The sequence below is a fragment of the Anabrus simplex genome, chromosome 11, assembly GCF_040414725.1.
Source record: "Anabrus simplex isolate iqAnaSimp1 chromosome 11, ASM4041472v1, whole genome shotgun sequence".
NCBI lineage: Eukaryota > Metazoa > Arthropoda > Insecta > Orthoptera > Tettigoniidae > Anabrus > Anabrus simplex.
In genome coordinates this window covers 96,171,977-96,196,610 of record NC_090275.1, presented here as the reverse complement: position 1 = coordinate 96,196,610, position 24,634 = coordinate 96,171,977, and the positions used below count along the sequence as shown (strand labels likewise).

The following is a 24,634-nucleotide window of genomic DNA, read 5'->3' as shown; positions in this document are numbered from 1 at the left end:
AATTTCCATTAATTATTTGCAAACTCCCTTTCTTATGATGGTTTCCCATACCTTTTCCCTGGTACACTGTGATATCCCTTTTCTATATCAAGAAATGTCACTAAAACCACACAAAATTAACACTACTAGTAAGCCTTGCCATACAGGGGAAACCCATAAACAACCCAAGGATAGCCGTCACTGCTAGGAGTTACCCCCACCCAGTTGGTTGGTTGATTGCTAGTTTCCTGGGCCATGTACTCTCTCCCTGACTCCCCAACAATCAAACCCACCACCCTTCCTAACCACATGAGGTGCTGAGGCATATGCGCCAAAGTATGCATTCTCCATTTGTTCTTACAACAGATAATATGAAGTGTACTCTTTCATGGCTGTTAAGTGTGATTGGTCAATACACCTTCATTATGAACGAAACCTCAATTTGAATCAAGCACGTTGTTCGATCTTGTGCACTACAGCTCAGTCTCGAGAATAGCAAAGGCGTATGAGGCTGTTTGTTGGCCGGTTGCGCTCCTGAGATAGTCACTATGTATTTAACAGCACGGGGCAATAAATCTCTTACCCCTGTGGGTGGGGGATGCAGACGAAGAATACACCCACGGTATCCCCTGCCTGTCATAAGAGGCGACCAAGGGATGATTGTATTAGAACCATAAAACTACTTGTGATTAGTACCATCATGCAGGGAACACCATGGGTCGCTTTTACTGGTGAGTAGTACCACTATTTTAGGTACACAATAGGTCTCTGATTAGTAGCAACAGAGGGTGAATCAGTATGGGTTCTACAGTACCTGTGATTAGTACCGTTGTGAGAAACACCACAAGTCTGGGCATTGCCTGTGATTAGTACCACTATGAGCAACATCGTGGGTCTGCATTGCCTGTGATTAGTGCCCACTATATTAGGAACACCGCAGGAATACCGGCGCCCGTGATTGGTATACCTAGCTGAGGAACACCATAGGTTTGCGATGCCCATGAGTGGCGCCATCATGTGAGAAAAACCATAGGTCTGTGTTACCTGTGCGACTTACAATACTTATGGGTAGTACCATAATGTGTAGAACACCCATGAGTCTACGCTACTTTTGATTAGTACCGCAACGTGACAGATACCGTGGTTCTACTTTACTAGCAATAAGTACCATTATGAGGGGTCGTTGACCTGGATTTTGGACCCCTTTAGACAACAAGTCTCCTCGATTCAGGATTATGCTTTAGAAGCAGTCCTTTGGTCAGTAAAACTATTGTTTATGATAGTTTCTGGGTCGGATCCACTGAAGTTTTATATTGCTATCCATCCATCCATAAATTCTTCATCATCATGTTTTTTATTCTGGTCAGTGGATGATTTTGAATTTTTAAATTGTCATTACATTTCATCTCATTTGGTACCATTAGGGGCCAATGACCTAGATGTTAGGCCCCTTTAAACAACAATCATCATCGTCATAAATCTCTTAACAGAGGGTGTTGTTTACTTTTTGAGCACTTCAACCCTCATCATCATCATCATCATCATTGAATGCTGACTTGTAAATCACATACTTATTTAAGAAATATGTATTTATATGTACTTATAATGTATCCTTGTTTTGCCATACGAAGTAATAATAATAATAATAATAATAATAATAATAATAATAATAATAATAATCATCATCATCATTTCCCTTTATCCAGCTGTAGCCGGGTAGGGGCAAATATGGTTCCTCTCCACTTTCTTCGGTCTTTCCACCACTCCTCCTCCAACACTGTGTCCCAGTCCAGGTTTATTTCTACAATGCTGCGTAGGATGGTATCCTTCCATCTCAATCGTGGTCGTCCATGGCCTCTCCTTCCTTGGATTTGCATTTCCATCACCTATTTGGCATTCTTTCATCGCTCATTCGCTTTATGTGCCCAAACCATCTTAGTCGGCTCTTCTCTATTCTATCATTTTTTCCACTCCTATTTCTTCCCGGATTTTATCATTCCTTATTTTGTCTCTTCTACTCTTCTGTATCATACTCCTCAAGAACTTCATTTCGGCTGCCTGTATTCGACTCTCATCCTTCTTTGTCATTGTCCAAGTTTCTGCTCCGTAAGTTGTTATGGGTACATAATACATCTTGTACATAGTATCCTTTGCTTCCGTTGGCACATCTTTGTCCCATAACATGTTTCTTACACTATGATGGAAACAACTTCCAGCTTGAATCCTTTTACTAATCTCAGCATCCAGTCAAGCATTCTCCATTAATTCACTCCCCAGGTATTTAAACGTTTCCACTACTTCCAGGGGCTTGTCTACAAGTCTAATCTGACCTTTCCCTTCTTTTCCCCTCTAGTCATAACAAGAGTTTTACTCTTTTCTACACTTATTTTAAATCCACATTCTGTGATCTTCCCATTCACCACTTTCAACTGTTCTTGAACCTTCCTGTCGTCTTCTCCCCAAATCACAATATCATCTGCAAATAGCATCATGTTCATTTCTCTTCCTCCATATGCTGCTTTTTCAACCCTCATGAATTCCTTAATTATTTTAATGGATATTTGTTGTTTTATTTAATCTTTTATGTATGGTGGTATCTATTTGGAAGTTCAGCTTTTCATTCAGTCTTAAGCTTCAAAAGCTAGTTATAACACTCATTTTCGGTCATATTTATTTGGTGTATTTAGTGTTGTTTATTTAAATTTGTGCTTTTAGCAATTATCATTCAAGGAGTGAAACTTGTAGTGCAGATTTTCCATTATTATTTACTTTTATTAAGCACAAAGAATGTGTGATACAGGCAGTGCTTCTCCTTTTCCTCACTTAAGTCGTCCTAGAAAACGCTGTGTACAAAGCAACACATGAAGAATAAATGTGGCCAAGTAAAGGAGAAAAACAGGTGAAGTAGGTGCAAAGGAAGTAGGGCCTCCTTGTCCGTATGGTTGTTTCGAGAAAGTGGGTCGAGAAGAAATTGATGAAATATTTTGAGGATTTTGGGAAATAGAGGATTACAGTCTGCAGAACAACCCGCCTGATAGCCATGTTCGTTAAGGCGCTGAAGTCTAAACGGTCTGACACCGTGGTTAAGCCAGTTCCAGTCCCGTTGGTCGAAAAAAATGTCACCATCAGAATGTTGGCCGGCAGGGTAGGGGAGGTGGTGGTATACAATTTCTAATCACTAGATGGCGTGCCAAAAGCTTGGATTAAATTCCAAACCTCCCCGCAGTGCTCATATGGAGTGAGGGCATGTGACGCTGTTGATGGTGATTCATCCATCAGATGGATACATTAAGCCTTGAGCAGACCCCTTGGTGCTATTCAACAGGAGCAGGCTATGTGTCAACCCTGGGTTTCACCCTCTCCCCCTTCCTACTATCATATATCACATCATTAATTTCATCTCATTAACTCCTCTGATGAGGTTGACGTCTGGAAGGGCATCCGGTCATAAAAAACGCCACGACAGATTCATCTCGCCTCATACCCGACACCGTAGAGAAACGGGACAAGGATTGGACAAACAAACAGCTGTACAGTATTTTAATGTGTATGTAGATGTTTCTTTGTGTGATATTTGGCAAGAGTTTAAATGCATTTTCCTCAAAAATAGCTTTTGGTGCATACATGTCTGCTATCCTAATGGCCTCATATCATCATGGTCTTCACAAACTCAATTATATTGCAAAACAAACATTCAGTCTTCTCTCATCATCACCCTGCACTCATCATCATCTCCCAAAGAACCCCACAGTCACTTTCAAATACCCACCAAACTTCAAAAATATTCACGCTCTATGAACCAACCTCACCTGTTCCTTTCCTCCTCCTTGCCCTTTCCCCTGTGAACATAACTGCTGCAACACCTGTCGTTTACATACACTCAACACCACATTCATCAGCAGCATCTCCACAAGACTTACCCCGTACAAGCTCATCTTGACTGCACTTCATCCAACATCATTGAATCATTGATCTGGCATTTAACAACAAGTGCAATAATGTTTGTCATAAAACTGTATACATCTCAAACTAACTTACATGCCAATGGATACACTTCTGTATCAGTATACGAGGGCGAATCAGGAAGTAAGTTACACTCGCCGCGAGAGCACACTGTGCATCGTGACCATGGCAAATGCAGAGCAAGATACAGTAACTGCTGACACGTCCGAAAGGAAGGTTGGTGTGGTGTCCCGTCGTCTTGTGTGTGCAGAGCAGCCTAGGCTCAGCAGCGCGTCAACTGGATGTACACTCCAAATTGGAGGTGAATGCAACAATCAGATTTTTATTGGCTAAATGGCTCAATTGCATGGACATTCATCGTGAAATCACTGCTAGATACAGTGAGCAATTTCTCGCCCAGGTATTCTAAAGTGGTGTAAGCAATTTTACACCAGACACACAGATCTAACGGACAAATATCGCTAAGGCAGGCCCGCAACATCCAGTACCGTTGTAAATGTTGACTGTGTGGATGAGATCATTAGAGGGAATCGGCGCGTAACACTGCAGGAAATTGCCAGCACGCTGAACATTTCTTATGGTAGTTTGTCCTCCATTGTTCACCAGCACCTTGGATTTCGTAAACTGTGTCAAAGATGGGTCCCACGTCTGCTCACCGATGTTCACAAGGGACGTTTCCAATGGTCACTGGCATTTTTGCAACGGTATTCTGTGGAGTGTAACTAGTTTCTGCGGCGAATCATCACAGAGGATGAAACGTGGGTCCACCGCTTCACCCCCAAAACAAAGAGAACATCGATGGAATAGATGCACACCATATCACCACCACAAAAGAAGGCCAAGGTCCAACCTTCAGCAGGTAAGGTAATGGCGACAGTGTTCTTTGACATGGAGAGTGTACTGCGCGTGGAATTTGTGCCGAAAGGCACAACATTCCACTTGGCTTCATATTGTCAAACATTGAACCGGTTGCGTAAGGCAAAAGAAAAGCGGCAGGGAAAATTGAGCGCCTGTTTGATTTTGTTGCACGATAACACGACACCTCACACGGCCCGCCAAATGTCCGAACTACTGCAGCGATTCAAGTGGGAGGTATGGCAACATCCTCCATTTAGTATTAAAAACTTCATTTTTTGTCCGTATTGACTCAAGATTTTACAATGCTTAATAAAGCTAAAGGTTCCACCTATTCAATACGTTATCGTAATGGTCTATTTAGAACATCACATATTTATTTAACTTATCATAAAATACATCTTTGGGACCGGTTTCGGCAATCCACTATGCCATCATCAGCCATCGAGTTTTTTATAGCAAGGAACATTCAAAAATTTAAAAATATGCAATAGCAAGTCCTATTCTTACATGACAAACATTAAAAATATAGCTAAATAGCATAGGCCCATTGTACTATACAAATTACATGTCTTTTTTGAAAAATACAATATTATTTAGTGCATCTAAAATTATTTTTTATATATAATTGGCAAAGTCTATGATTTGGTGTACCTTATGTACAATAGAATCGTGTAAAATTGATAAAAGAATCTACTTTTGCCATTTAAACCACAGTTTTAAAACAACAAGTCCTATTTTACATGGAAAATATTAAAACTTGGCTAGTTAGTATTAACCCTTTTTTATGTTATACAAGTAACATGTCTTGTTAAAAAATATAGTATTATTTGGTGCGTCTAGAATTGTTTTTAGGTGCTTAAAAAGACTATGGTTTGATATAGTTGATACACAGGAAAGTTTCTATAAAATTGATGAATGTTTCTATAAAAAACCTATATCATTTTTTAAACACAGTTTCTTAGTTCCTCATAATGTGCGACTTGTACTGTTTTAGATAATAAATACAGGTTCTTCTTCCTTAAAACTTATTGACACAACAGTCTGTTTGACTATGTAAGGAGTAGCAGATTCTGATGTGTTTTTTCTTGTTTGAGTATTTGAACCTTGCTTCTAGTATTTTCCAATGTAAATAACTGTGTGGCTGAGGCCGAAACTATGGTTAAGATCTTGAATATTATTTTATGTGCCAGATGGAAATGGGCCGTAAATAGTGTTAATCTCGAACCAGTACGGACCTCAGGTTGAATGTAACAGCGTGCAGAGAGAGTGAGGAACAACTGCTGAATGTCAAACGCGAACCAGCCGGCTCAGCTGTAGGGGAAGGGGATGCAGGAGAGGTTGCGTTCGCGTGTGCCTGTGTGTCAGGGGGGCGTGGGCTTTGCCGGGGATAGTAGGCTAGCGCGCTACGTAATATTTTATATACGGCTTGATTTTTAGGAATTTTTAAACTGTTAATCAATGAAATAATCATGTCAAATAAAATTGTAGGTTTTTCCGAAATATCATTTAGATTGTAATATTGATCTAAAGTAATGTAACATTGCTCTGTTAGGTCTAGGAGTGGGCCTTTATTTATTGCTTCGATGATGTCCAAGTCCTTGTTGATACCGTAAAAATTGTGTTTGTATTCCTGTATGTGCTGACCTATTGCCGAAAATTTTCTATATTTTATGGCATTGACATGTTCATTGTATCTGATATTAAATGATCTCCCAGTCTGTCCAAGGTAAACACTGGTACAGTCGTTGCAATGAAACCTATATACACCTGATCTATCGAATGGGTTTTGTATATTAACCGATTTGGAGTTGTAAAAAATATCTAAATTTCTATTATTGGTTTTGAAGGCAATATTGACATTTCTTTTTTTTTAAATATTGGTTAAACGGAAAATGTCAGAGTTAAAAGTAAAAGTAGCATATGTTTTTGTTTTGGGTGTTTCTTTTTGTAATTTAGTATTGGGTTGATGTTTAAATTTATTTATTATGCGTTCTATAAAACATTTGTTGTAGCCATTATAAGGTGTGATTTTGCGTATAGTGTTGAGTTCTTTTTTACGTTCTATATTGGACATGGGTACATTAAATGCTCTCTGTATTAAATTATTGTATGTAGCTCTTTTATGACTAGGAGGATGTTCAGAATCGTGTTTGATGGTCGTGGCTGTATGTGTCGGTTTTCTGTAGATTTTGTATTCAAAAGAGGATGGGCGCCTGGTAATGGTTAGATCTAAAAAATTTAGGGTTTTATTGCTTTCAGATTCTATTGTGAATTTTATATCATTATCGATGTTGTTGAGATGTATTAAGGTGGAAGGGGCGTCGGTAGTGCGTTGATCGATTATTATAAATGTATCATCTATAAATCTGGCCCAGAAGGCTATATTATTGAATATCTTATTATTTATGATTTTAGTGTGTTCCAGAAAATCTATATAAATGTTAGCTAAGATACCTGATGCCGGCGAACCCATTGCTAGTCCGTCCTGTTTATAAATTACTTTGTTGAAAATGAAATAATTATTGTTAGTTAGGAACTTCAAGATTAGTATGAAATCGTCTACTTCAAGTTGACTAAGTTTGCTGTGAGTGCGCAAATTTTTTAGAAGGATTGGTATAACTTTTTCAGGTTTGATGTTGGCGTACATATTGGTGATATCGAATGAATGCATGGTATGATGTGCCTGTAATTTGAAATTTTCTAGTTGCTTAATTAGTTCTGAAGTATTTCTTATTGATTTCTTAGCTTGAAATGTATAATGCTTGCTTAAAAATTGTTGTATAAACTGCGCTGTTTTGTACAGAGGGCTAGGTCTGAAGTTTATTATGGGGCGTATAGGAACACCATTTTTGTGTATTTTAGGTTGTGCTTTTACTGTTGGTAGACTGGGCTTCATATTAATTAATTTGTTCTTTTCGCTGTCAGTAAAGAGGCATGTTGTATTTTTAAGAATTTGTTTAAGTTGTCTTTGAATAGATTGCGTTGGATCTTTATCTATGATTGTGAAGGTTTTGTCTGTAAAAAAATTCTGTGTTTTGTAATGTAATCTGTTTGGTCTAAAACAACAGTGGCGTTACCTTTATCTGCTTTTGTGATGACAACATTTGAATTTTTTATTTTGTTTTTAAGTTGACAGATCTTTTTTCTATTTTCAAGCTGCGTTGTGTTAAAATCTATAGCTGGTGTGCTAAGGATGTTTTTAATTTGTTTTTTAGCTTCATACCTAACTTTGTTTTGAATGTCTGTAGGCATTTTACTGATGGCTGCTTCTGTTTCGATAATTAGTTGTTTAGCCTTATTGGCGATGTTGTAATTAGGCCAATTATGTTTAGGTCCTTTGGAGAGCATTATTATTTCTTCTTGGTCGAAGTTAACTTTTGATAGGTTCACAAATGGCTGATGAAATTGGGCTAGATTTTGAGGTAGACTTTGAGTTTGTATATTATATAAGGATGTGTTTCTAGATGGCACTTTGTTCGAGTTGGTTTCATTGAGAAGAGTCTGGAACTTTCTATCTAGCGTGTTTTCTTTTTGGGAAAGTATTTTATTTAATGCATTTTGTACTGTATTTTGGAAAATATTCCACTGTGCAGCTGGTAATAATTTAGTTACTTCGAGATGAGTTTCATATAATCGGTTATTTAAAAAGGATTTTTTCTTGTGTAGAAATTTCAATTCATTTTGAAGCCAAAGTTTGTTGGTTTTTTCCTGTACCTTTCTTTGATGTGTTGAAACATACTTCCTGTTCTTTAGAAATTTTGGAGTTAATTTGTTTGCAATACACTTTTTAATAAAGTTAATATCCTTGCTCAATTTCCCTATTTTAATACGTAAGCTCTTATAAAGATAGGCTTTTCGTTTTGCTTGGTAGGCAGACTTATTTAGTATTAAAAAATTCATTTATTGTCCGTATTGACTCAAGATTTTACAATGTTTAGTAAAGCTAAAGGTTTCACCTATTCAATACGTTATCGTAATGGTCTATTTAGAACATCACATATTTATTTAACTTATCATAAAATACATCTTTGGGACCGGTTTCGGCAATCCACTATGCCATCATCAGCCATCGAGTTTTTTTATAGCAAGGAACATTCAAAAATTTAAAAATATGCAATAGCAAGTCCTATTCTTACATGAGAAACATTAAAAATACAGCTAAATAGCATAGGCCCATTGTACTATACAAATTACATGTCTTTTTTGAAAAATACAATATTATTTAGTGCATCTAAAATTATTTTTTATATATAATTGGCAATGTCTATGATTTGGTGTACCTTATGTACAATAGAATCATGTAAAATTGATAAAAGAATCTACTTTTGCCATTTAAACCACAGTTTTAAAACAACAAGTCCTATTTTACATGGAAAATATTAAAACTTGGCTAGTTAGTATTAACCCTTTTTTATGTTACCGACGCCCCTTCCACCTTAATACATCTCAACAACATCGATAATGATATAAAATTCACAATAGAATCTGAAAGCAATAAAACCCTAAATTTTTTAGATCTAACCATTACCAGGCGCCCATCCTCTTTTGAATACAAAATCTACAGAAAACAGACACATACAGCCACGACCATCAAACACGATTCTGAACATCCTCCTAGTCATAAAAGAGCTACATACAATAATTTAATACAGAGAGCATTTAATGTACCCATGTCCAATATAGAACGTAAAAAAGAACTCAACACTATACGCAAAATCGCATCTTATAATGGCTACAACAAATGTTTTATAGAACGCATAATAAATAAATTTAAACATCAACCCAATACTAAATTACAAAAAGAAACACCCAAAACAAAAACATATGCTACTTTTACTTTTAACTCTGACATTTTCCGTTTAACCAATATTTAAAAAAAAAGAAATGTCAATATTGCCTTCAAAACCAATAATAGAAATTTAGATATTTTTTACAACTCCAAATCGGTTAATATACAAAACCCATTCGATAGATCAGGTGTATATAGGTTTCATTGCAACGACTGTACCAGTGTTTACCTTGGACAGACTGGGAGATCATTTAATATCAGATACAATGAACATGTCAATGCCATAAAATATAGAAAATTTTCGGCAATAGGTCAGCACATACAGGAATACAAACACAATTTGTACGGTATCAACAAGGACTTGGACATCATCGAAACAATAAATAAAGGCTCACTCCTAGACCTAACAGAGCAATGTTACATTACTTTAGATCAATATTACAATCTAAATGATATTTCGGAAAAACCTACAATTTTATTTGACATGCTTATTTCATTGATTAACAGTTTAAAAATTCCTAAAAATCAAGCCGTATATAAAATATTACGTAGCGCGCTAGCCTACTATCCCCGGCAAAGCCCACGCCCCCCTGACACACAGGCACACGCGAACGCAACCTCTCCTGCATCCCCTTCCCCTACAGCTGAGCCGGCTGGTTCGCGTTTGACATTCAGCAGTTGTTCCTCACTCTCTCTGCACGCTGTTACATTCAACCTGAGGTCCGTACTGGTTCGAGATTAACACTATTTACGGCCCATTTCCATCTGGCACATAAAATAATATTTAAGATCTTAACCATAGTTTCGGCCTCAGCCACACAGTTATTTACATTGGAAAATACTAGAAGCAAGGTTCAAATACTCAAACAAGAAAAAACACATCAGAATCTGCTACTCCTTACATAGTCAAACAGACTGTTGTGTCAATAAGTTTTAAGGAAGAAGAACCTGTATTTATTATCTAAAACAGTACAAGTCGCACATTATGAGGAACTAAGAAACTGTGTTTAAAAAATGATATAGGTTTTTAATAGAAACATTCATCAATTTTATAGAAAATTTCCTGTGTATCAACTATATCAAACCATAGTCTTTTTAAGCACCTAAAAACAATTCTAGACGCACCAAATAATACTATATTTTTTAACAAGACATGTTACTTGTATAACATAAAAAAGGGTTAATACTAACTAGCCAAGTTTTAATATTTTCCATGTAAAATAGGACTTGTTGTTTTAAAACTGTGGTTTAAATGGCAAAAGTAGATTCTTTTATCAATTTTACATGATTCTATTGTACATAAGGTACACCAAATCATAGACTTTGCCAATTATATATAAAAAATAATTTTAGATGCACTAAATAATATTGTATTTTTCAAAAAAGACATGTAATTTGTATAGTACAATGGGCCTATGCTATTTAGCTATATTTTTAATGTTTTTCATGTAAGAATAGGACTTGCTATTGCATATTTTTAAATTTTTGAATGTTCCTTGCTATAAAAAACTCGATGGCTGATGATGGCATAGTGGATTGCCAAAACCGGTCCCAAAGATGTATTTTATGATAAGTTAAATAAATATGTGATGTTCTAAATAGACCATTACGATAACGTATTGAATAGGTGGAACCTTTAGCTTTACTAAGCATTGTAAAAACATCCTCCATACCATCCAGACTTAGCGCCATGCGATTATCATTTGTTCAGTAAGCTGAAAAAGGTTGGACAACGATTCAGAAACGATAAGGAGGTGAAAGCAGCTGTCTCCAGGTGGTTACATAGCGCTGGAGGTGATTTCTACGAAAAGTTGGTTGACTGTTCCGAGAAATGTTTAAGTCTCTTGGGGACTATGTGGAAAACTGATCTTATATTGCATATTGTCAAAGCCGTGTTGCCTATGTATAGGTGGTTTTGTAAATGGCCGTAACTTGAAAGTTACTTTTTGATTTACCCTCGTAAATTTATGCTCTGTAAAAACTACACAATTATAGTAACTAGACTTACATTATATTTAACACATTCACGGCCACCATCCGAGCGGGCTATTTAAATGGCTGGCCCAGCTATTCCAGCTGATAGTGGCACAGCAAACAACAACGAATTATTTTCACAATAAGTTGTAAACTAAACAAAATATGGAAACAAAATTTTGCATGTACTTTAAGGAAGTCTTCTAGTATCTCTGGAGGGTGTGGTAGCTAATGTCACAGTTTCCTGGGTGAATGGGAATGCCGCACTTCACACAAAAATAGCGTGTTTCCTTAATAATTTTATTTTTGATGGTGGATCCTTGGCCAGTGCCCTTTTTGGTGACAAAATTGCAGGACGTGGACTTGGAGTTACTGATGTGTCGGAGAGAGATGACTCTATTTCCATGTCGAGCTCACTTTTTTCCTGGAACAAATTCCTAACTACTGTCTTCATGAAATTCAGGAATTTTTTTAGATTTTAAGTTCTGAAAGAGCCGAAATGCATTAAAAAATGAGCGGTACAGAAAATAAAAGGAAACCTTATTTTGTCACTTTAGTGTTTTCCTCATGAAAGGATAGAGTGCCAAGTACTGGTCTGCAGTATCAACACATGCATATGTGTTGATTATGGTCAGTCACAGACTCTGGTTACAGTTGCTTTTTTTTTTCAGATTCATTTCTGCCAGGTGGTTGGTAGTTATCATAGTAATAACCTTTTTGTCCCTCAGAGAAATAAGCAATACATCCTCGTCCCTTCTAAAAGTCGTTTCGCCCCGTTTGAGAATTGCCTGGTGTTCCTTTAGATCTGGGGCCAATGACCTTAGATGTTAAGCCCATGTCTTAAGGTCAGTCACTGCCATATTTTGAAGATTTTTACAAATTAGTAGGTAGGTTGCAATTGTACCACATTTATATCATCAAAAAATTAAAAGTAACATTCTACAGATTAAAAAGTTGCGTTAAGATCTATTGAATACTTTTCATATTACACAATTTCCATGGTATGCCTTTTGCAACAACAAAAAAAAGTCTGACAACAAAGTTTTACACATAATGAGCTTGAGTGTGAAATACTTTGAAGCATTCAGGGACACAAAGTGCTACAGAACACATTGGACACCACCAGCATGTCCCTTTTCTTGTTACTTTCCCATTTACATTACACGTTATAATTCTCATGTTAGGTCCGTATTGAAATGTGCGTAAATACAAAGTATGTTACAAGTGTTATTTTTTTAATATCCACCTATTCAATACAGAGAGATCTTTTTTAAGAATTAAATATTATTATAAAATGTTAAGGGACATGTTTTGCCCATATTAAGGGCATCAGCAGCCTCAAACTCAAACCTGTATGGTGAAAAATCAGGATCCTGATTGTTCTAACGTCGTAAAAAGAGGATATCAATGTAGGTGTTTGTCTAAACATAAAACATTATTAGAATGTCTTTGGTTAAAATCTTAGTACCAAGCTGCATGTCATAAGTTTACAAGATTATACTTTCCTGAGTGTTGAGTCAATGCGCCCCAAAACCTGGTGAGGGTAGAGCAATAAACAGCTCAATCTTTATAATGAAATAGAAATGTGTTTCCTTGAATACTCCTGTTGGAGGATAAGACAGAGTAAAGCTGATCGACTGTTAAAGATGTTAAGATAAGACAACAGTCTTCTTAAGTAGCTGTTCAGCTCTCTATAGTCTTATTTAACTGGCTTGAAGGAGTGAAAGTCGAATGTGTTACGATAAGATAAGTCTTCTTTAAGTAGTTGTGGGAGCAAGGAAAAGTATTCTGCTGTTTATAGTTGTATTTATCTTGCTTGAAGGAGCGAAAGTCAAAGGTATATTGACGTTGATAGAGCTTTTTGGTGTGAAGTCTGTAACAAGAGGAGACTGAATGCTTAGGAAAGGTATTTTTGAAAAGAATATGGGTTTTAAAAAAGAAAACACGGAGAATGTATAAAACACTTACCCTTTCGTCTTTAAAGATGTAAATCAGTTATGGAAAGGTTAATTGAAGAAAAACAACGTTGTGTGTATGTTCATTTATTTCCTTGACTGTTATGGTGTTCATCAGTTGCTATGGTAGCATTGAATGACTGATGCTTGTGCTTCTAGTATTGTATTTATGTGAGACTGGCGGAGGAGGGTTTGGTGGAGCGGAGGGGGTAGGCGGGGCGTTAAGTTTGTGTTGTTGTTTGCGAGAGATTTGCATGGTCAGACAGGGAGGGAGTCGTGTTGGATTGCGGGGGCGGTCATGAAGGAAGTCAAGTTAAAGTAGTGGAGGTTCTAGAAAATGTTACTTTGAGATTTTTAAGAATGTAGTTATGTTTTGAATTTAGAGTTTGCAATAATTTGGGTAAACTTTCATATAATGGATTCTTGACTTCAATCAAATCATTGAGGTTTAGATTTTTGCTGTAGTATTGGTCCAAAAATATATAGATGGTTTCAAGTTCATTTATCAGCTTTCCTTTGTCTACTCTTTTAATAATTGTGAGGTCTTGTTCTATTGTTGTGAAGTGATGTCCTGTTTCCTTCATATGGGAGCTTATAGCTGAAAATTTATTGTGCTTAATGGCATTATAGTGTTCTAAGTAACTAGTTTGAAAACTCCAGCCTTTTTGACCAATATAAGAGAAGTTGCATTGCGTGCAAGTGAGCCTGCATATGCCTGAGCCTGAGTAAATGTTTTTGCTTGAATTGACTGTGTTGTGATTAAAAAATAATTTTTGGTTAGTGTTTGTTGTTCTAAAAGCTATACTGGTATTTTTGCTTTTTATTGGGTTCAAGACTTGGTGAAAGTTTGGATTGTTGTAGGTGAAGGTACCGAATTTGGTTTTTTTGGGTTTGTCAGGGATGAGGTTTGTTGTTAATTTGAATTTGACTTTATTTATTAAACGGTTAATCATTTCAGGTTTATATCCATTGATTTTTGCTAAATCCTTTATATAATTTAGTTCTGTTTCAAGGTTCTTGGGTGTTAGAGGGATTTTTAAAGCTCTGTAAATTAAACTGTGAAAAGTGGCCAATTTATGGGAGTTAGGATGTAAAGAAGTATTTTTGATTTTCAATGGGGTGTGAGTAGGTTTTCTGTAAATTTGAAAAATCAAAGTTGCCATTAATATGAGTTACTCTGAGATCTAGGAAATTTAAGGATCCATTGACTTCATCTTCCTTGGTGAATTTAATATTTTGGTCTAGGTTGTTTAAATAATTTAATATATCAGTACTATTATTGAAATCTTTATTGATTATTACGAATGTGTCATCTACATACCAAAGCCATTAGCTAAGACCTTTTATTTTATTTATTATTTTATGATGTTCTAAAGAATCCAAACACCTACATTGATATCCTCTTTTTACGACTTGTAAGAACAATCAGGATCCTGATTTTTCACCATACAGGTTTGAGTTTGAGGCGAAACATGTCCCTTAACATTTTATAATAATATTTAATTCTTAAAAAAGATCTCTTTGTATTGAATAGGTGGATATTAAAAAAATAACGCTTGTATCATACTTTGTATTTACTTTCCCATTTTCCGCTTTGCCTTCATCTGCACAGACTTTGCAACTGCGTCCAAATCACCAGAAGTACCCGACGAATGTGAATCATTCCCTGCCTTTGAACTATCATTCTTGCATCACTTCTTTTTAAAATAAAGAAAACTACATTTCTAATTTATTTCTGAATAAATCTCCAGTCATATGAAGATCATGAAACATTAGCTAAATAAACTAGAAAGTGCAAAATCAAACTTGGGTAGAATATGATAAAATAGGTTATAAATACCTTCATCACTACCATGAAGTTCAAAATCAGGGTCTAGGTCTGAATCATCTACCTCTTCTTCTGAACCACTGTCATCAAAAAACTCTTCTAACATCTTTACAGTTCTACTCTCATTCAATTATATACTCATGATAGCAGAAACAAATCACAGTCTAAACTCTTCGCATGATATAAACAAAACTCTGAAAGCACGCGCCTTGAGTAGCTGAAAGCATGGAGTGTAGAAACGAACGCGTGCAAAATAAGTTGCTATAAGTTTGAGAAAACGACAGAGGACACAAGCGCACGCTATAGCTGTTATAAAAGTTCTACAACGTGGTGTATGTAGTTTCCGCCTGATTCTCGTTCTGGCTGTGTTGACAATGTAATAAATACGCGGGCCCGTGTTAGCCTCGGGCGCGGTCAGTCTGTGCTGTTACCCCACCCCGACATACACTCGGGCTCGGTCTCCAATGTGTTAAACAACAAGCAGCATCATCATCATCATCATCATCATCCTCCTTCAGATCTTTTGGTACACCCCTATTTCACCCTATTGTTCCACATACGGTAGTGTTCTGTTCCTGTAATTGTTCCACAAGTCCAACACTGTTGTAATAATTATCCATATATACTGTATACCCCTGACCAAGATAATTTTCAAGCAGCTGAAACACTGTGCTTTGTAAATTCGCAGCACTTGCATCATATAGAGATATACCCCGTGTTAGGCTCACAAACCATCCTCACGAAAATCCCATGTTTTATTGTTCTACCGGGGTTGTATACATGGAATCTTAAGCGCCCTCTACAGGCTAGCATTCCCTCATCCAGAGCAATTTTCTGTTTGGGTGTATAAAGCTCTGCAAATCTGTCACAAAGTTTCTGAAAAATGGGTCTAATTTTATATAATTTGTCAGTGCTGTGCTTGTATTTGTTGCTATCACTAAAGTGGAGAAATGACAGGATACTTTTGAAACGATTTCGTGACATGGGTTTTGAGAATATAGGAGTGGAGAAAATTGGATCTTCTGTCCAGTACATTCTGAGAGATGTTTACTAATGATGTCCGTAGTGAGCATCAAACCCAGGAATTGTGTCATTTCTGAAATAGTCACCGGATTCCAGGTTTGTGTAAGAATGTGTTTAGAGAAGGGACGTGACGCAGCACTGATTACCTGACTGGCATACAGATTTGTTTGCTCGCACAGGTATTCGAGAAATTCAGCTGTGAGAAATAGATTTACAAATGACATCTCGTTAGTTTTTCAATATTTAGAATTGGTTTATCCGTAAATGGGATAGCAGGGGGGCGAAATAAAGGTGAACCTTCAGGTACTGTGCTTTCTGTCACGTGACCAAGAGAATCATCTTCATTCTCATCACTTCCACTTAGTTCAGGAATTAGTTCATCACCTGGGTCTTCATTGAATAGGATGTCGGTAATTTCAACAACACTTACGTTGTCCATAAACGCCATGGTTGCACTTCAGAATGTGACTATACACAAGCTTGTATAATCACAAACCAACTACGCAGCTAGCTTGGCCAGCAATAGCCTTATTTCAGAAACAGAATTTTTAAAAATGCATTGGAAGGGAAAATCTCCAAAGCCATGTGGTTTCTGGAGAGTAGAAGCAGGTAGGAGCATTTATAAGGGTATTACCCTCATCTCTGTCACACATATTTGTGACAGAAATAAACCACAGCTCCATAGGAATGGCTACAAATCAAGGTTGTGTCATCCGGTCTAACTTTGATACGGTCCAGACCACGGAAACGCGCTATAGGCAGTAACTCGGATACGGGCATGAATGTGTCAAGCAAATGTGGTGGAAGACCATACCCCTTCTAAAGATATAGAAACCTAGGAGTTAACACTCGGAGTTCGTATAAAACGCTTGATTCCTCTTCAATGCACTCAACAATGGAGTACCATGATTTACCAAGAATCATTAATAAAGACGTCTTTCGAAAATGTTGAATGGGAGCTGACGGAATTCTAGACCGAATTTTCTATACAGGGTTATACTTACCATATGACATTTTAGTTTTCTTTAACCTATACACTTGGCCAAATGGCTCAAACGGTTCAGGCGCTAGCCTTCTGATCCCAACTTGGCAGGTTCGATCCTGGCTCTGTCCAGTGGTATTTGAAGGAGCTCAAATACTCCAGTCTCGTGTCTAGATTTAATGGCATGTAAAACTCAGAAACATCTGAAACAGTGAAGTGGGTGGCGGGTTTGGACATTCACATTTAGTGAGATGTACATCACTCGCACTCATTGTGTATATACGAACTGTCAGAGTTGATAGGTGGATAATGATGTAAATATATTGTGTTTTCTTCTTGTTCTTTCAATCTTTGTAAGTTGCTTTCTTTGACTGTATAGTTATGATAATTTGTATTTACTTTGTACTCATCTTTCACTGGTTGTGTAAATAGTTTATAGGTTGCCATTCATCATACACCAAATAAATAAATAAATAAATAAATAAATAAATAAATGGCATGTAAACAAACTCCTGCGGCACAAAATTCTGGGACTTCGGCGTCTCCAAACCCCATGAAAAGTAGGTAGTGGGACGTAAGAACCAATAACATTATACAAACATTATTATTTAACCTACACCATGGCATATCGAGATAAGATGATCTGGTACCATTGGTACGTATGATGATCTGACATACTGGCAAATCATTACTGGGCTTACTCTTCATATATATCAGAAATTTATATACTTATAAATTGATTACTGTTTAGATAGCTAGCTCAATGAATAGTGGTTTACAGTGAGAGTAAGGAGGAACGCCAGCAAAGGTGCAAAAGGCTTTCTTTTGCAATTTTAAAATATCATTAATAATGTTATTTTTGCTTTACGTCCTACTAACTACTTTTACGGTTTTTGGAGATGCCAAGGTGCTAGAATTTAGTCTTGCAGGAGTTCTATTTCATGCCAGTTAATCTACCGACATGAGGCTGGTGTATTTGAGCACCTTCAAATACCACCGGTCTGAGCCAAGATCGAATCTGCCAAATTGGGGTCAGACCAACGCCTCAACCATCTGAGCCAGTCGGCCTGGCTTTAAAATATCATCTACGTGTGCAAAACAGTCTCTTCCCAGCTTTCTACATTAGCCTAAGTACAACACGCCAGCCTAACAAACTCATAACATGTCCCAAATCACACCTTGCACCATCAGATCACATTTGATGATTGTTTAACAGTTGAAGTCCTTAAACATTTACCACTAACTTCCCACCATCTTGTCCTTACAGCTTCTGAAGTTGATCAACTGATGTTCAGGTCTAGGGAAGCCTTAACTTTAGATAATCGCTCTTTTTTTTTTCATTCACTTGTCTTCCCTGTATACAAAGGCAGATCAAGCATAAACGGGAATTTGAATGTACCACTGCTGTTGTTACTAATTCGGAGGCGAGGCTTTGCCAGGATGTTGGTAGGAGTGTCCGGAGAAGGTGTTTACACACACGAACAATACTGCTTCAGTATGCCAAGTGAGAAAGAGGTGCACATGTCTGTTGCACAATGCATCATTATCAAATTTCTCGCAAGAGGGCAAGAAACCTTCCAAAATTTTGAGATGGCTTCACGCACAGTTTGGGGAAGAAACACTTTCACAGGCTCGAGTGTATGAGTGGGCTAAAATATTTGTGGCAGGAAGAGAAGCTGTGCAAAATGAACCTCATGAAAGGAGACCGCAGACAAGCATCACTTGACCCCTTCACTATGTAGTAGTTTCCTACAATGAATACGATATGTTGTTGTGTTAGACCAGCTCCATGTTATTCTTCTCGCATGCCCACAGCAGGTCTGGGCACGATAAGAACTGAGGAATAAATAGCCGGAAAACACAATGCATACACAGACAGAAAGATTATGAAAAATAAAAACAAAAAAAGAAAAATCAGTGGAATCGACCAGAGGTAACAGGGCGATAAATAAATATTTAGCTATCATGGTCGCGTGGACCAGGTCGAAAATGACCAAAGTCATGAAATGAACTCGAGCCTATTAAATCAAAGGGGCTACCCCTCCTACTCCTACAGTAATAACGCCTAGTAGGAAACTAAATCAAAATAGTAAATGGCCACACGAAAATCAGTAAGAGATAAGAAAAAAACCAGGCCCTGATGGAAATAATACGTAAGCTTAATAACCCATTCACAATCGTCATAGCATACCCATAATGTGATCCAGCCAACAGGTTCAACCATACATAAAATACAATTAATCAGAAAATAACAAAAGAAATTGTTACCTTAGGAATAAAATAGAATAAATTCATGATGCATAGCTCAGCCCAAAGTAATAAATTATTTGATATCCATATCAACAGGACGAGTCTTCACAGATTGCAATACACGACCATTCAGTGAGATGCCACACAACAATGGTTTCCAAAGAACTAAAAAAAAAACAACAAAGATAAAATATGGCCGAACCAAAGATTAAGGAAAGGGAGGCACGCGCAAGCATGGCGCCTGGGATCAGAAATAAACAAGGCTTACATAAGGGAACATATACATACCCCAAACAAAATGCCAGTGCCCAAAAAATGCAAAAAGAAGAGCAAACGACACCACTGGGCAATTAGATACGCTTCCTACATATCTCACATTCGAACACTCGCACAATGTTAACAAGAGGTCCAAGAAACAGGGAACGCATAAAAGATAACAATGATCAAAAGGAGCCCAAAAATGTAGAAGCACAGTTCATAAATAAAGTCTCACGCGGATATTCAGAACCAAACCACACAAGATCGGAGGCCCAAATCGCATCATCAATACATCTCTCATATACAATTCAAATGCCAAAACAGCACAAACCATCCATGTATAGGCCCTTCCGATACACAACAACATAGCAGATACATCGGAGAGCAATTTGGTACACGGATAATAACAAAGAGACTTCCACAACATGAACCGTAGAATAAAATCGATGTAACACACATCCAAGGTGCAACAAAGCTCATTCACGCAATACATACCCTCAGTTACAGTAAGACACAAATCAATGTACCGAGTTGTGACACAACGTTACATGAGCAACAACAGAAAGAACCAGACGGGCCACCAAATAAATAAATACCCACCGGGAACTGGAGATAGTGGCCAACCACAATGCATTGTAACTATATAAAACAAACATTATCCACAAGGCCCACCTCAAATAACAGAAAGAAATAAAAAAAATTAAAAAATAGTAGTTACATTACCTTAATCAAGCTATACATATATGTGCAATAAAGCACATTGGAAACCTCCGAAACAAAATACGTTTAAGTCTTGAAACGTTCAAAATAACGCTTGTAAAAACAAGCATGTAGAAATATTGTGTCGCTCGCCATAACCCTTCACTAAGATAAAAGTTTGGAAGAAAAGCCATGGACAAACAGATAGACAAGATCGGGAACAAACATCGTAAAATCACAGGATGACAAAGGAGACATCTGTGATCTCCTTCGGCTAAGTTTGCGTGTACAATAAAAGTCAGTCATTGAGTACACATAAGGAACAGAGGGCAAGCAGTTCGTCCGAAAAGTGAACCTTATAAAGATAGAGATGGCCAGGATATGGCACACGCTGCAGAAAAAATTGTTGCCGTTCATGAAATTATTGGTGATGATTGGCGAATAAATCTTTGCAAATTGTTTTAGCCATAGAAATAAGGTACAGAAGTGCTCAAACCATCATCTGAGATGAACTCCATTTCAGAAAATTGTCTGCCAGGTGGGTTCCTCGTCTCCTCAACCAGGAACAAAAAACTTTGCCAGTAAGTTTGTCAGAAGCTCCTGCCTCACTACAAGGAGGAAGGAGAGGATTTCTTGCATCGTATTTTGACCTGTGATGAAACTTTGGCACATCATTACACCCCAGAGTCAAAGCAAGTGAGCATGGAGAGGCAGCGAAGAGACGAAGCAGGTCCGGTCAAGGCCAAAACACACCTATCTGATGTAAAGGTGCTTGCAACCGTTTTTTGGGACTCCGCAGGCGTGTTGGTGGTGGATTTTCTTCACGAACAAAGGACAATTAATGCAGTCCATTACTGTCGCCTTTTGGATGAAGCAAAAACTGCGTATCGCAACAAGCGACGCCAGCTACCAATCCAAAACATCATTCGTCTCCATGGCAGTGTAAGGCCACATGCTGCTGCTTTAACGCAGGAAAAACTGGAGGAAATCCACTGGACACCTCTGGAATACCCTCCATACAGTCCAGATTTATCGTCTTGGAACTACCATTTGTTTGGACAACTCAAACAGGACCTAGGAGGGCAGCAGTTCAATGATGATGCAAGTGTAGAAGAGTTCATGCGCATCTGGCTCCGCACACGTCCCTCTTCTTTCTATTAGGACAGCATTGTAACTTACCAGTCCAATGGAGAAAATGTGTATCAAAGGCAGGGCACTATGTAGAAAAGTGATCTCTATATGTGTATTTGTTTGGTTGATGCAATTGTATTTTTTGGTTGATGTAAAGAATTTTTAAAAATAATTCCTGTTTATATTTGATCCGCCCTCATATTTTGGACCAAGTGTTGTGTATAGCATAGTTTTGTTGGTTGCCATGCTTATAACATGTATATGTTTATGCATGTATGTACATGCCTAAAAATTGTTTCACTATAAAGGAGTCATGAGAACAAAATTAAATTCTACTTATTATAAGTTTCCAACTGATACCCATGTAAACAGTGAGCCTCTGTGGCTCAGTCAGCAGTGCGCTGGCCTCTGACCTCTGGGTTCCATTGTTCAAATCGCAGTCACTCCATGTGAGATTTGTGCTGGACAAAGCGGAGGCAGGACAGGGTTTCTCCAGGTACTCCGGTTTTTCCTGTCATCATTCATTCCAGCAACAGGCTTCTGAACCTGGCACAATCCCTATCCTTGCTATTAGATAGGAGCTTCATTCATTCCATCCACCAATAGAATTTTTTAATAGAATTGAAATTTTATATATAACAGATGAAATGAAATTATATTGGAGAGTGTTGCTGGAAAGAAAGTTCACAGGGAAAACCGGAGTACCAAGGAAAAAACCTGTCCTGCATCCACTTCGTCCAGCACAAATCTCACATGGAGTGACCAAGATTTGAACCACAGAACCCAGCGGTGAAAAGCCAGCGTGCTGCTGCCTGAGCCATGGAGGCTTTTTAGAATATTGTCACTAAGTATGAAACAATTAAGAGTACAGAAGTTTAAATGTCTAGGGGAGTGGATAACTCCAACAGGGCTATCAGGAATAGCATTAGAGGAAAGGACAAGAAAGATGGAAACAACATATCAGCTATGCTGCAATGTATATAATAAAAAATCGATCTTAATCACTGCAAAATTCAGACATTACAGCACTGTGATAAAGCCAGAAAGTTTGTGTGTGATCGAATGCATATCGTTGAACAGGAAGAGCTTACTAGAAACTATATGATCATAATAATCATTATCATATTTTCCTTTTCACTACAATATCATATAAATATCTAATTGTGACTTTTTTTGCCCACACTGTAGATGACTGAAGTGTGTTGTAGAGTTGTATCACTTAGTTCACTGCCCTTTGTTAGCCCTTCCACCACCCCCACTGATGTATTCTGACATGGGCTGGCCAACGCTGGCAGGAGCCCGAGGTGGAACTTCCGTGTCCCTGCCCGTGTCCGAGCGGATGCAGGCCTACCGTCAGAACCCGCCCTACGTCCGTCCTGCAACGACCGTGGAGGCCTCGCTGGTGGAACGTACCCGCAGTCTACGCGATTGGCTGAGGCAGGCCAGGCTCGACTCCACTGAGCTGGTGGGGCCAACCCAGCCTACCGTATGAGCGAACCGTCTGTCTAGCTGTTGTGCGTTTCTCTGTCTCGTCTCTTTAGCATATTCCTTCTCATGTTTTGTCCAGTTGTTTGTTCTAGATGTAAAGATAAGTGTTAAGATTCAGATATTATTTATGAAACAGATTTTATCATAACTGACAATTTGAAATTGAAAATTCCTTGTTACTATGTTGGCTACAGTGTAGTCATTGTGTATACGGTCTAAGTTTAGTTCCTGCCCTTTATGACATGTCTGTATATATTGCTGTTCCATTTAAATGTAATACTGACTGTTGTAAATGATGGTACGAAATGATGTACTGGAATACATCAACATGCATTTGCTTTCAGATTATGTAGTTCTAACAAACAAACGAATCTTGTTCAGATAAGTTGCACTAAGTCATCAGCTTGTATTTTTAGCTACATTTTTCAGTGTTTGCCTAGGTCTGGAATAATACTTTTTGAATCTCTTTAATCTCTTTAATCTTTAATACTTTGCCACTGTTTTTGAAAATCTTTAATCTCTTTAATTCCCACTTAATAGGAAAAGTAGCTCACTGCCATTCTTCTTCTCAAAATATAGTTAAATTGAAAGGGCCAGCAAGCGAAACATTTGATTCACAAGGTTCATCACAAGCTCTGCAAGACTTAGAAAGTTTTCAACATTTTCAGTTGCTCTTTTGTGTTACCAGAGTTGTGAGACTTTTTCTGTGCAACAAGCAGGCCATTTTTGACAGTGGTTTTATTGGAGGATGAGCTCTCAATTAGGTATCCTAAATTTTTGTGAAAACTTGAATTTTGATACATTGTAACTCATTTTTGTAATCGCCCATGTATAGTCATGGCAAATTGAATTCTTTTGATCAAAGACATTCTGTATTTTTGAAGCACTCATTCTATTCTCTAGTGGCTATTATAATAATAATAAGGAGAATTGTTTTCATTTACTTTCTCTACATTTTTAACCTTATGCAGTTGAATAATACTGCAACAGGAATGTTGTTGAACTTCATGATCATCATGACTTTTCTTTCGTTCATAGTGCACACAGAATGGTTATGTTTTTCGTTTTCTTATTCTCTTGGATAATGTATAACAGGATCATGTTTATTGTAGAGGTCACAATATGAACTAGTGCCGCCTTAGCCTGAAATTCAGCTTGTATGTAGTGCTACATACACTTCTTGGATTAATTCATATCAGTGAGGTTATTGTTTAACCTAGGCAGGAAGTTGCAGAAGAAGGGAACCTGTCTGTTCAAGTTATGCAGCATAAAATGTATGGTACATAAATGTAAAAATGTACTATATATAAAACACTTGTGCAGTAATACAATATCCCACATAATAAAGGTTTCTTCTCAGGTTCCTACACATTGCAATAATAAACACTGGAAAACCATTAAAAATGACCCTATATATTGTGCTTGAATCCCGCCTATTATGCCTCATTGGTGGAATA

General features: G+C 37.5%; 1 protein-coding gene across 1 annotated transcript in view; it reads left to right on the top strand.

Moving 5' to 3' along the window:
- Cep164 (centrosomal protein 164) overlaps positions 1-23,181 on the top strand; it is a 352,132-nt gene extending 328,951 nt beyond the window's left edge. Inside the window, exons 21-22 of the mRNA XM_068229617.1 lie at positions 21,358-21,699; positions 22,931-23,181. Of these exons, the coding sequence (XP_068085718.1) occupies positions 21,358-21,699; positions 22,931-23,181 (593 nt within the window). The remainder of the gene's footprint in view (positions 1-21,357; positions 21,700-22,930) is intronic.
- Positions 23,182-24,634: the final 1,453 nt, after the last annotated feature.